Consider the following 13506-nt stretch of genomic DNA (forward strand, 5'->3'; position numbering starts at 1 on the left):
TCTTTTGATAAATGTCTATTCAGGTCATTAGCCCCTTTTAAATTGGCTTACTTGTTTTCTTTCTATATAGGTATTGCCATTCTTAAGCAAAGGCTAATGGTAGCCACCTTGTTAAAAATGGAAATAATTTGTGATATTGCTAGTGTGGGTGTTTGATATAAGAGCTTCAAAAAATTCAATCCAGGTTTAGTAATACTCTAACAATCATAAAAATGTGAAGGGACATTTGGTAGCCTTTTATAGACTTCATTTACAAAGCAGATGCTGCTCCTTAGAAGTGTCTGCTCTGTAGTTTAATTTCATTTTTCTGTACAGTATGTACTTGTTTTGGGTAGGCTGAAAATGAAGACGAAAAAAGATGACTTTATTTAGCTGTTTCTTTTCTTTTCTTTTTCTAGAAGAGTGAAGAAAAAAATTGATTTAACCAATAAGCAATAGTGGGCAAAACAACAGTCCTTTGTGAACTAATGAAGTACTCTGAATTATTTACTACTAATAATAGCTAATGCTTGTTTATTAAGTGCTTATTCTCTGCCAGGAGCTGTGCTATCTCATTTACATGTATCACCTTCCTTAATCCTCAGAAAAATCCTCTAATTTAGATATTATTATTCCTATCTTATAAAGAAGAAAACTGTAGTTAAGAGAGTGGGTAACCTGTCTGAAGGTACAAGCCTGGTAACTGTGACAGCCAGGACTATGATATAAATGGATATAAAGATAGTATTTAAAATCAGGAAGCTTAAAATGAAATTTATGAGATTTAAAACCCAATACATTTGAAACAGTCTTTAAAGGAGCTGAACATATTCATGCTAATAATTCCCAAGTTTCTATCTCAGCCCTACTGCTCATCTGAATGATGGACATATATCTACTTCCAACTTGAAATCTCCACTTGATATCTAAAAGATCTCTAACTTATTATGTATCAATGCAAACTTTTAAACCTTTTGCTCCCAAGTGTTTACCATCTTGGAAAGTAGCACTTTCATTTATCTACTTAAGCCAAAATCTTCAAAATACATTCTATGACTTATGTTCTTCACCAATACTACTCTAGCTAAGCCACTGTGATATTTGTCTAGATTACTGTAGTAGTTCTCTGCATTCATTAAGGTAGGTTCACAGTACTGAATGGATTACAAATGTCAATTGGGTATGGTGGCTCATACCTCTAATTCAAACTACCTTGGGGGTGTAGGCATGTAGCTCTTAGGTCTGTTACCAGCCCCAGGCAAAAACACAAGACCTTATCTGAAAAATAAAGTAAAAGGGGCTAGGGACATGACTCAAGTGGTAGAGTGCTTGTCTGGCAGGCACAAGATCCTGAATTCAAGCCTGAGTACTGTAAAAAAAAAATTAAAAATATAGAAACTTCATGTAAGTATTAGGTAGTTACAGATTAGAAGGGCAATCCTGTTCTATGGGTCATCCAAGGTCCCAAATCAAGTGAGCCACTGTCATTTTGAACAAGTGCTTTCTATGCCTGTCCAGTCAGAAGAGAAATGGAACATGGGAGAATGTGCATGGGACATTTTTTAATGGACCAACCATCACTTCTGGTTACATTAAATGGCTACAATACAGTCAGGAAGCCACCCCAGTTACTGGGCAATAAAGGCTGGAAAATGTAGTTCAACTGTCTTCTCAAGAAAAAGAGAAAGAAATTTGGGGGAACAGCTGACATTTCTTATCCATACTTTCATATTCTAGAACTCTGGCTTGTGAAACTGGGGAAACAATTTTTTCTTTAAGGGTGTTCTTAACTAAAACTAAGGACTGACCATAGTAGGTGAGAAGGTAGTTGTATAAGGATCACATCTAAATTCTGAGTGGAGATAATTTTCTAAAAGTAGCAGTCTTGAGCGTTCCCACCTAGAGTAACTCTATGCTAAACGAGAGGGTAAGTGGCAACATACATGATACTAACACACACCTACTGAAGTAATTTGTAAAGTTCCTAAGGGTCTCTTCACTTATAGAATAGTGGGTGAAAATAGTTGGGTGAAAAACAATACACTGGATCACAGAAAACTAATCAGTTAAAGGAGAGACGCATTTGGTGAGGAAAGAAATGATAAGAGTTCTACCTAAGTCTCTGGGACTCAATTACTTTTGCACTGATGAGAGTTTACTGCATATTGGTGGAGGGAGAATTATAGCACCTTGGGTTTTTCAGCTGAACAGGCAAAGCATTTTAGGGGGTAAAGCTGTGAAGAGTACCTTTTAACTTTTGTCTATGTCTACAGAGAAAGTTCCAGAAGTGAAAGAACTAGGAAGTGGTTTCAATGGAGGTAGTACAGTAATGAAGATAAAATAGGATTCTGGGCAGTAAATCTTTTTCTACTCTGTAAATACCCCTTTTCAACATAAAGGCTTTTTAAAGAAATAAGAAAACAAAGCTTTCAGAAAGGCCTTGATACATTATTTATGAACTTATCAAGTGAAAAAATACACCCACTCAGACATTTTAATAAAAACTTTCAACTAATGTATCTAATTTTATTGGTATTTTAAAAAGCCAATTATGAACTGGAAAGTTACTGTTTGTTAAACTGCTATGTAGCTTTCTGTAAATATAATGTTTGCAAACCACTTGGAATCACGTTTCCAAAGTTTCAGTTTCTGAAGGTCAAATAACTATGTAAGTGCTTAATAAAGAAGCAAAGAAGTGACTCTAAATATCTTTTAGCTCTGATGGGCTTATATTTTGCTCCTTAGGTGAGGTATTAGCAAAGCTTATTTATTTTCATTTCCAAGGCTTTTATTTGCTCATTCCCTTGTGGTAAAGCTGATTTCCATGATGATTCCCTTCTTAATTTTAATACCCTTTTTACTCATCATATAGACATAAGAATTTTCCATAAAATAATGAAATCCTTGCAAAGAAAATGAAGACAACTCAGAGAGTAAAGTAAACTAGGTTTTTTTTCAATTAATTGATCCACTGACATGTGCATATAAGATTTTTTTAAACCTAGGAAAATAAGGTTAATTAACATAAAAAAGCCTCACTCATCTAGATGCTGAATTTTGTATTTTATCCATGCTGCCTTAAGTGCCTTGATTTCCCAGTAATGACCTAGTTCTCCTAATGAGGAACATTAACCCCTGGCTGTAGCTGTCCAGAACTTAATTGTCAACTGCTGCTGAAATAGGGGAGTTTGCCGATCAGCAGGTATGCTGTATATTAACTCATGTCATTTCAACTCCTAATAAATAAATCTGTTGCTAAGGCAACAGAGGATCAGCTCTATCAGAATTCTCCTGTCCCGGTAACCAGCTCTGCCTCCCCGCTCCCCACTTCTTTGGGAGGAAACTGCCTTTCACACTAAGCTTAGGAAAAAAAGAAGGAAAATTAACTACATGTAACCATAATTAGAAGTAACAACATTTCTCATCTTAGAAACATACCTAAATTACTGGAAAAGGACAGCAAAGACAGAAGTGCTTTTGACTATGATCACAATAAATTATTTACTTCAACAGGAGATAGGCACTATAAGGTAAACATCTAAGAACCAATCTCAAACATTTCTCCTCTTTGCGTTCCTGAATTTTCCCTTTCTTTTGTTTCACCAACAAATGATGTTAGCCTGAACAGTGCAGAAAGGGCTAATTACTTGAATAGCCAATGATAGGACACAAGGGGAGAAACCTTCTATAATTTATAATAGTTATTGCTATTCTACATTGTCATTGACACACACAGGAGAGAGGGGAGGGGAGGGCAGGGGAGGGGAGAGGAGGGGAAGAGATAAGACTTACAGGATTCCATTTACTTGGAACTTTAAATAAGAGTTTAAAAAGTGATTTCAAAGGATTGTTTTAAAATGATTGAACATTTGGACTATGGAAGTAGTAGGTGAAAAATAATGTACAGGAATCTTCCCTTCTGGTTTTATTTCCCATTACAACTTAAAAATTACTTTTTTAAACCAATTTGAACCTTTCTTCCCAAATGCCAGTACCCTCTGTTAAAATGTTTAGAACCACAGACTTTCTAAAAGCAATGTTGATCACATGACCATCTCTATCTGTGATTTGGTAAACTGAAACTCATGTTTTCATTGTCATTCTTCCCAGAAAGGGAAACTTATCCTCAACTGGACTTGCTAGCAGGTATTAGTCATTCACCAAATAGTCACCCTATAATTCATCAACATTAAGTGACTGTGACTAAGTCCCCCCTCCCCCCATGTGCCAGGTTCTTTGATGCTAATGAAAAAAAAAGTTCTCCCAAGCCAAAAGAAAAAAAAAATTGTCTCTATCCTGGAGGACCCTTGAATCTAAAACCAATAAATGACATCATTTAAAACATGAAATGAGTGTGGCTAGGAGGCATGTGCAAAGCAAAAAGTTCCGTTACATGTTTATGTGGTGCACTAGACTGCACAGTGATCATGGTGCACAGAAACTCACACTCAGGGGAATTCACACATCACTGGAATTTAAATCAGGGCAGATGTTTGTGGAAGGCAAAGCATTTGAGAGCATCTCTAAAGAAATGTAACAGTAATCACCATCATGGAAAGATAGAAAATACCACGTTAAGAGCAATAGGAAAGATATTAGTCCTGAGAACAGAAGGAAAGAGGGGGCTAATTATAAAGTGGTCAGGTCAACTGTGATGTGGACAAAGGTTGAGTGACTAAGAAGGAGAAATATATTCAAACAAACAAAATCAAATATATATGATACAAATGTGTGACAAATAGATGATCCTTCCATCCACCCACTCATCCATCCACCCGTCCCTTCATCCACCCATCCCTTCATCTACCCAGCCATATCAATGAGCTAATTCAGGCACCCATCATCTATGATAACAGGTAAGATCTAATATACTGATGGCTGTCATAATCATCTCAAACTCAAACACCATCTTTTTCAGTAACTGTATGTTTATGAAATGAAGGAAAGAGTAACAGCAACTTTAGTTTGTAGTATATTAGAAATAACAATACCAAGGTAGTAACGCCTATAGGTAGAAGTTATTTATAGTGACATAAGTGTGTTAAAAAATTAAAAACACCTCAACATGCAATGAAACACTAAATGCTGAATCTGTATGTATTTTTTTCATATGTTCAATGATTTGGAAAATATCAAGGAGCCCAGAAGTGGAATATTGGGAAATATCAATAGTAGGGCTATTTTTTTTTCTGGGACATGAATTTCTTAGTATTTATTTTCAAGCTATTTATTTAAAATCCTATAATAGATTCCCATAGATTCATCTAGTAGTGATACATTAGAGGACAAAATAAAACTATTAAGTGATATAGCACATGGTAATTTTAGCCAGGCGATTGATTATATTTTCTCAAAGATTCTAGTAAAATTCTCTAGAGAGCTTTTTGTTTTTCAAATGCTAGAGTTCATTTGAAATTCTTTATGGAGAAAATCGAATAAGTAAGTAAACAAACAAAACTTCCCCTAAAAAACACCACTAGGAAAAAGCATATAATTGAAGAAAACTTATTGAGTTGGGACTATCTATAATAAATTATAATGTTATTCATGCAAGCTTGACTGAGTGATGGACAGACACAGAACTGGTTAGATGATTCCTTTCAAGGAGCTATTAGACATCATTCTTAGTAAATCTCAAAATTGGCTACTTCTAATAATTTTCTAGAGAACAAATATTCCTGAACACAAAAGATCATTTAACTGTGAAAATAAACAGTGGTATTGGAGAACATCTATGGAATTATCTTAGTTTAGAAACTGGGTCAAGCAAGAGGGAGTCTTAAAGGTCTGAGGAGGCTTCTGGTGGAGTATACTGTAGGGCAGGTGCCAGTCCATATGAATACCTTTCCCAGAACTGTGAATTCTGTGAGGATCATTTTTCTCTTAGAAAAGTAGACTTATAAACAACACTGAAAAGGAACACAGAATTTTAGTGTCCCAAAACAAGCACTTTGCCTTTCTGTTCATCTTTGCATGGCCTGAAGACTGGCCTCCAAAGTATTCTATTATGAGGCAATGATCAGTAATACCTTAATGATTTACGATGGCCTACTCAGCAAACTTTTCCTAAGTTATCTCAGCAAGTTATCAGGGCAAGTGTACTTTGGCCTGAAAAGCCTATCATCTAACACACATCTTCCTTTCAACAGGCAGGCCTCAATTTTGGTTTTGAAGCTGCATTTTTAAACTTCAGAGTCAAGAAGTGAAGAAGTGTAATTTATTTTACTACCAAGTAATAAAGCAGGCTGGCCTTAAACCATGATCTTCCCAATCTCTGCCTCCCAAGTAACTGGGATTACAGTTACTTGAGCCACGTGCCTGGCTTGTTGTCAATTTTGTATAAATCAATTTATCTCTACTTTATAGAAAATGCTGTGAGTACAATACAGGTCATAAAAAGTCATTTTACTTTAAGTAAAAGCTCTGAAAGTTTCCCCCACAGTCCAAGTGATGAAGTCATGGTGAAACCTGTAACTCTAAAAATTTCAAACTCCTTAACACAATTTACTGCCCACTCTTACCATACCATTCTTAACCAGAAAACACCTACTTAGGGGCCACTCGCAGGGTTTTTATAAGATCAGAACATAATTTCTTCTATCATAGATTTGTATCCTATGTGTTCCCTAACTACTTAGCCCACATTGAGACAAATAATGTTTGGTCTGAAAGTTATCTCATATATAGTGAACACTTGGTTGCTATCAACCAAGTAATATAATCATAATATCATGGAATATGTTAACAGTCAGGGCAGGAAAAACGAGAGCTAAAAATTAGGCAATGGCTAGTGTAGCCATATTTTCACATGAGTGATTATCAGACAGCATCTTAGTCTGTAAATTCCTAAGAGTCTTCAATAACCTTTCAAGGAGCTTTCAAAGTCAAACTGTGAAAACTTTGAACATGAGGAGGGGATCAGGAATCAGTGTAAAGATCAGTTAGAGATGAATCAACTTGGGTTGTAACACATTTGTACATGGAAGCAATGCTAGGAATCTCTCTGTATAGCTATCCTTATCTCAACTAGCAAAAACGCTTTGTCTTCCTTATTATGCTTATGTCTTCTCTGCAACAAAATTAGAGATAAAGGCAGAACAGGTTCTGCCTGGAAGCGGGATGGGGGAGGGACAGGGAAAAGAAATGACCCAAATAATGTACACATATGTGAATAAATGAATAATAAAAAACAAAAAAAAATTAAAAAAAAAAAGAAAACTTTGGAAAGTTCGACTTTTAGGATGTAATTTGCGCCCCCCCCCCACCTTTTTTTTTTTTTTTAAACTGTATTGACATATGCCCTGACTGAGCAAAAGCACTGATGGGTAACACTGCAGGTGTCTTAGCATGATTCAAGGCAATGGTAGCAAACTTAACTAGAAGGAATTCTATTATTTATTTATTACCTGTACTTGTAGTAAACAGAGAAAAAAAAAAAAAGAAAAGAACTCTGTATCTCTTAAGAATACCCTTGAAAACCTGGTAAAATTTGCTAACTTTATCTTAAATTGCATCCCTTCAATAGACATTTTTAAATATTTTGTGGTAAACTTAGAGATAAATAATACTTTTATTGTATACCAAGATACAATTGCTCCCTTGAGGAGAAGTATTTGTATGAATGTTTAAATTCTGAGCTAAATAACTTGCCTTTTTCATGAAATATAGTTTACTTGAAAAAAAAATTGATAAACCATGGTTAATCAGGATTGAGTCTCTGGCAAAGATTTTCTCAAATGTGAATCATGTGAATCTATCACTTAAAGGAAAACTGCTGATAAATTTATTGCAATTATAAATTCAAGCTTTTAAACTTGAATTAAATTCAAATGGGAATTTTGGAAAAACTGTATCTGTACCATGAGCTTAAGAGCTTTCCAAGACTCAAAAACTTCTCTGTCAGTGGTAATACTGACAGATATGATTTTTTTTAATTAGACAATGAATTGTGTCAACATTTGGAACATCTGCATTAGTCAGTGAACCCATTATTTTCCAAGTGACCAACGCATGATGTTACAAAATCCATTCAAACTGCTAAGTAACAGTATGAAGAACTCAATGAGGTAGTTCAGATTCCATGTTGCAACTAGCCTTTAACAAACTCCTACCTGTCAAGTTCTGACAAAAAACAAAGAAAACATTTATAACAACCACAATAGGTCTTTAAGACACTTCATCCTTTTCTAACATGTTTTTGTGAAGCAGGATTTTCTTCATAAATTTCTCTCAGAAAAACATACTGCAACAGGTTGAATACCTCAAGAAATGTAAGAACCAAACTCTCTTACATTTAGATGACAGATTTATAAAAATGTAAGATACTGTTACTTCTTACTAGTGTTTTTTGTTTTGGAAAACATCGTTATGTTTCATAAAATACATACTTTATGTTACATGTATTTGGTTCGTCACTGTTATTTTAAAGTAACTTAATGTAGATTTGAAAACTTTCTCCTCAGTTTTAATTTCTAACATAATAAGCATTGGTAAGTATAATCCCAATAAACAAGAGTTCTCTGACATCCTACTAATTTTTAAGAGTGTGAAAGGGTTAAAGAGACCAAAAACCATGGTCTAAGAGTGTGAGCTTTCAGTATCTTCTGAACTGTTTTCTGTTGTTTATTTTTAACATTCTTATAAGCAAGTAATAGTTGTACATGGGGTTTCACTGTAACATTTCTATATAGTCTTACAACTACCTTGGTTCTGTCCCTCCAGTGGTGTGTCTTTCTTGTCCATTACTTTTGCGAACATTTCCATAAAGACTAGGACCTGATGCAATGTTACGGTATTTGTAATAATATTTGGAAAGAAAACAGTTAAAAATCAAGCATTAACAATTGCTGTGTATTTGTTTTTACAGGTCTTTCTCTGTAAGTCATTTCTATTAACCATGCTTGGCTATAGATGTTTATAACAGAACATTAAAGACTAGGTAGAAAGGAGAAAACAAATTACAAAGAACCCAGCAAACTCTGCTAAAATACTGTCAGTTATTTATCTACTGTCAGCAGAGGTTGCACACTATAATCCTTGACAAGCTCAGATTCAGAAAGACTGAAGAGAGGGGGCAAGCCTTCCACTTAAGGGCCTGTTCTCATGCACAGACATTTTAACACAGATTTAAAGCCAGAATGTATCTTCTAGAAAATGTCACTTTTGATTTTGATACATATCTTTGCAAGGAGGCTCTACATTTGGTTGACTTAGTACAAGATATGTTAGAGGCTAACACTATATTTTAGATCATTCATGATCCCAGTGCAGAACAAACACAATGAGGTCAGCATCACTTCATTTTAGAGTTGTCTACCATAACTGCATGATTTCATGGGCATATTTCTTTATGTTAAAAGGAGGGGTTTATTTTTGTTTTGTTAGGCAAGGTAATGACAGGCTTGAAGAACCCTGTCTTTAGGGTTTGAAGGCCCTCTCCAGTGTCCACTTGTCCTTTATGTTTATGGAGCAAACAACTATTAATGCATTCTCCTGTCCTGAAACACCTTCTCTCTGGAAAATGTGCATGGCCAAGGCAAAAATGCAGGAGACTGAAGAGCTTTCTACAGGCTACACCAAAGCAAAGCCCTCTTCCAAGTGCTAAAGTAGCTCACAGTACTGACAAGAAACATGAGCACTGGGAAGGTGCAAACTAAGAGACCAGCATAAGAAATGCAACCCTAGTCATTTCCAGCAGAAACCCGGGTTTCCTTTAGAACACAATTCCTATCGACTGGTCAATGATATGATTTCTACACGAATGGTAAAAGGGTTAAATAAATGTGTGCTTGTAGCTGGAGATGTCTGATGAATGCTGAACCAGAATCTTAATTTTCTAATTCATATTCACCAATTAAAAATAAACTGTATTTTTATGAGCAAATTTACATAAATCAGACGATAAAGCATCTACTACTAAAGGGTAGGAGTTCAGCTCCCAACATTTGCATATATTCTCCTAAAGAAAATATAGGCGTTTTAGATTTTCATTGAAGAGTCTTGCTGCGCTGGAACTCTAATGGGCTTAGAACAGTAAATTTTGAAGAAACTGATTGCTACCCCTGTAGCTAGTAAATGTCTGCCTAGACCCAGTGGCATTTGAAAAAAGTGTTTTATCATAAAATTATCCCAGCAGAGTCCATTCTGCAAGATAACATCATCATCATCATCATCAGTACTCCATGCAGGAACCAACAGCTCTGGCACAATATTGCCAGTCATTTATCTGTTGTCAGCACAGGTTACACACTGTAATCCTTGACTGCCTCGGAATTAGAATGTCTTTGATGTCCCCACAAGAGTTTTTTGCCTGAAGGCTTTACCAATGCTCGGCGGCTCAGTGTTTATTCCTCGTAATCTTCCTCTCATCTCCAGGCTAGCAGTGACAGATGGTTATGGGCACACAATAGTATTAAGAGTTTGATATTTTTTTTATGCTGTGCTCTCTGTACAACAAATAGCTATCAGACGCGGGCCAGAGAGCTGACATGGCTCGCTTAGGTAATGGCAAACGAACAGCTCGGGTTGATGCTTTCTGTCATTTCCCCTCCTAACCCTGCTTGTTTTCATTGTATACTCTCAAAGGTAAACTATATTAACCTTATAGACTGTTATTAAAAAGATATATCTATATGAGCATAAAGTGCTTTTCTTTTCTCTTTTTCTTACTCTTTTGATTATGAAAGTAATACTGCTGACATATTGAACAAATATCGAATGTCAACATAAATTTTTAGTGTGTGATAATATCCCCCTTCATATAGCTGTGTGTCAGGCGGGAACTCGTGGATGATGCATAGCAGTAAATAACCCAAACAAAATTAGTTCTCTTGTCAGCTTCTACCTTGTATGTCCCCAGGCATCAGTAAAATTGACTGCACGCTAGATTTTCAAAATTAGCCCTAATGTTAGCTATGTGTCTGGCAACCTCCAAGTTTCCAATGTTCTACTATATTACCCGTAAGGATGAATGTGTTACTTTTATATTTTGGCATTTACTCTTGCTGATGTGGCTTTTTTCCCTCTTCTCCAAATTAAAAATAATTTAGCTTTAACAATAAGAATCTGCACAAACATAATACTGCATCTCTTTAAGCAACTAACTTTAGGCAATTAAATTAAATTAAAGCAAAAATATACAAAGGAAGAGAGGGAATTATTCAATTTAATATTGTTAATTTTATTAACATAGATCTGTCTTATTTTGTACAAAGTATTGAATAACATGGTTTTCACTCTTTCCTCTCTATTGTTGTTTTGTAGCAGCAGCTACAAATTATTTAAGGTTTTTATGATAACCCAGAAACAAAGTTTCTAGAACTGATTTTCTTGCATAAATATTTATTTAGAGACAACCAAAGGTTAGAAGAATAAAGGAAAAGATTTCTCAGAAGAGAGTAAACGAGAATGTGTATTTTACCTTCAAACAAGTTAATTTCATCACTCTAGACCCGCTGCCTTTAAAAATAATGTAAAAGAATACCAAACACTATCACATTCAAAGTAAAACATGGTTTATAAATAAATGTTATTCCCTTAGAAAGTCTATGCTGGAAGTGTGACAATGAACAAACAAATCCAAAAACATACTCCATAACAACTTTCTGTCCCTAAATTTTAGGTTTATACAATTAGAATCAAAGACAAAAATCCCTTTAGGTACCAGATGCTGCAAAACAACTGAGAGAGCTTCTGCAGTTTCAATGTGCTAGGAAGCAAATCCTGGGCAAAGGTGTTCCGCCAGCTGGTGTGGTATGCTTATTTGCTTTACCTGTAAACAGTTGCTCTCACAAAATTGGACCTAATGATTAGCCCAGAACTTCTGCAATAAAGAAGCCATAATCTGTGGGGGGAGCGAACTCTAATCAGGCCACATGCAGTTAAACTAACTAGGAGGAATAAAAACTAGATTAAAATGTTCATGCCTAATATCAAAAGATTATCAGGACATTTTACCTCCTTAAATCCTAATTTATAGGAGCCAGGGTTAATATTGTGAGCTTATATTTGGTTGGCTAATATGCTGCATTGATTTTCCTATGTTCAGAAAAAATTCAGCTAGACAATATTTTGTTTAGCACAATACAGAGGCATTTGGGAAAAGGGAGACAGTTTCATATGTACTGATAACTATGACAAGTAAAACCACTTGAAACTGATTAAAGCCATAGTAAATGATGGAAATTGCTTTATCAATGAATATATATATGAAACTGTTTTGTGGTAATAGTGTGCATGTGTGTATGTATAATGCAGTCCCGTTTTTCCAGTTTGAAACTGCTCAACAAGATTATTTCCTAGAAGTGTCTGACTACCACTGTTAGTTGAACAAAGCATTTCAAATAGTTATCAGTAATTCAAATTTAATCTAAACAAATAACAATTAATGTAAAGATATTGAGTAGTGCCACCTTGGCACTGTATTAGTAGTACTACCACATTAAAATGTAAATGTAAGTCAAAATTATCTTTTTCTAAAGCTACAAGGATAGGAAATTAATAGGTCAATCATCAAAATATATTTTCTAACACTCTTACTACATTGGCATGTCTTGACTTACCACCTGTGAGGCCAGACAATATGCAATGGTCTTTGCTGATCATCAACTCCATCCAAAATGTCACAAGGATTAAGAATCAGATTTTCTTTACTTTTCCCATGATGAGAGCTTGAATTATCTGACAAGTTGGATTTTTTCAAGTCTGATTCCTGATTTGAACAGTTGTCCAGGTTTTCTTGTGCAGTACTGAGGTCAGAGTATACATCACACTCTGAATTAAAATTCTCCAATAAATTTTCAGAATCCCTCTGATCTGGATGGGAAGGAAGGGCCATTGATGGGGCAGCACCACAATTTCTGTTAAGGCTGAGCATCTTCTTTAAATGAGCTATTTTGTGCTTGGGCATGAATCTGTTACAAAAAAGGGAATGCAATATGCTATTGGTGAAAAAAAATACGTACAATTTGTCCCTTACCTTCCTATAAGAACATGATGATGATGTAAATAAAACTGTGGAAAAATAAAGATGTTATAACAAAAATTTAAGAAAAAGTACAACAAAGTATTAGCCACCCAAGAGAAAGTTCAAAGGTTTGCAATTGGACTAGATCATGTTTGAATAGTTTCCAAAAAGCTTCTGGGGCTATAAAACCTTTACCGCACATATCATAAAATGTAAGACTATAAAGATAGTTTACTCTTTCCTCACATTCCTTGTCATGTTTTTTGATTTTCATTTTGTGTTTTCCAATTATCGCATGGCCCAAGGCACTTGTTCATTATCCTATAAAAATGTTTGAAACTACCTTGATTAATTCTTGCCATTTCTGCTTACATGACTGTTCTGTATTCCTGGGAACCTATATGTACTTTTTTTTTTCATTTATTCATATGTGCATACAATGTTTGGGCCATTTCTCTACTATCCCCCACTCCTTCCCTCTCCCTCCTACCCCCTCACTTCCATGCAGAAACTGTTCTGCCCTTATCTCTAATTTTGTTAAAGAGAGAGTATAAACGATAATA

The 13506-nt window shown here is 35.1% G+C and overlaps 1 protein-coding gene and 1 pseudogene across 17 annotated transcripts in view; both read right to left on the reverse strand.

Annotated features, from left to right (window-relative positions):
• Positions 1 to 12530, reverse strand: part of LOC141422557 (heterogeneous nuclear ribonucleoprotein C pseudogene) — a 29997-nt pseudogene extending 17467 nt beyond the window's left edge.
• The window catches only part of Gtdc1 (glycosyltransferase like domain containing 1), a 428360-nt gene that overhangs the window by 80091 nt on the left and 334763 nt on the right, over positions 1 to 13506 (reverse strand). For 16 of the 17 annotated variants that reach the window (XM_074070676.1, XM_074070677.1, XM_074070680.1 and 13 more), the window contains one exon: positions 12540 to 12890. The exons of the other annotated variant lie outside the window; for it this stretch is intronic. In XM_074070676.1, the coding sequence (XP_073926777.1) occupies positions 12540 to 12890 (351 nt within the window). The remainder of the gene's footprint in view (positions 1 to 12539; positions 12891 to 13506) is intronic. 17 annotated transcript variants of the gene reach the window in all.

The sequence above is a fragment of the Castor canadensis genome, chromosome 4, assembly GCF_047511655.1.
Source record: "Castor canadensis chromosome 4, mCasCan1.hap1v2, whole genome shotgun sequence".
Taxonomy (NCBI): Eukaryota; Metazoa; Chordata; class Mammalia; order Rodentia; family Castoridae; genus Castor; species Castor canadensis.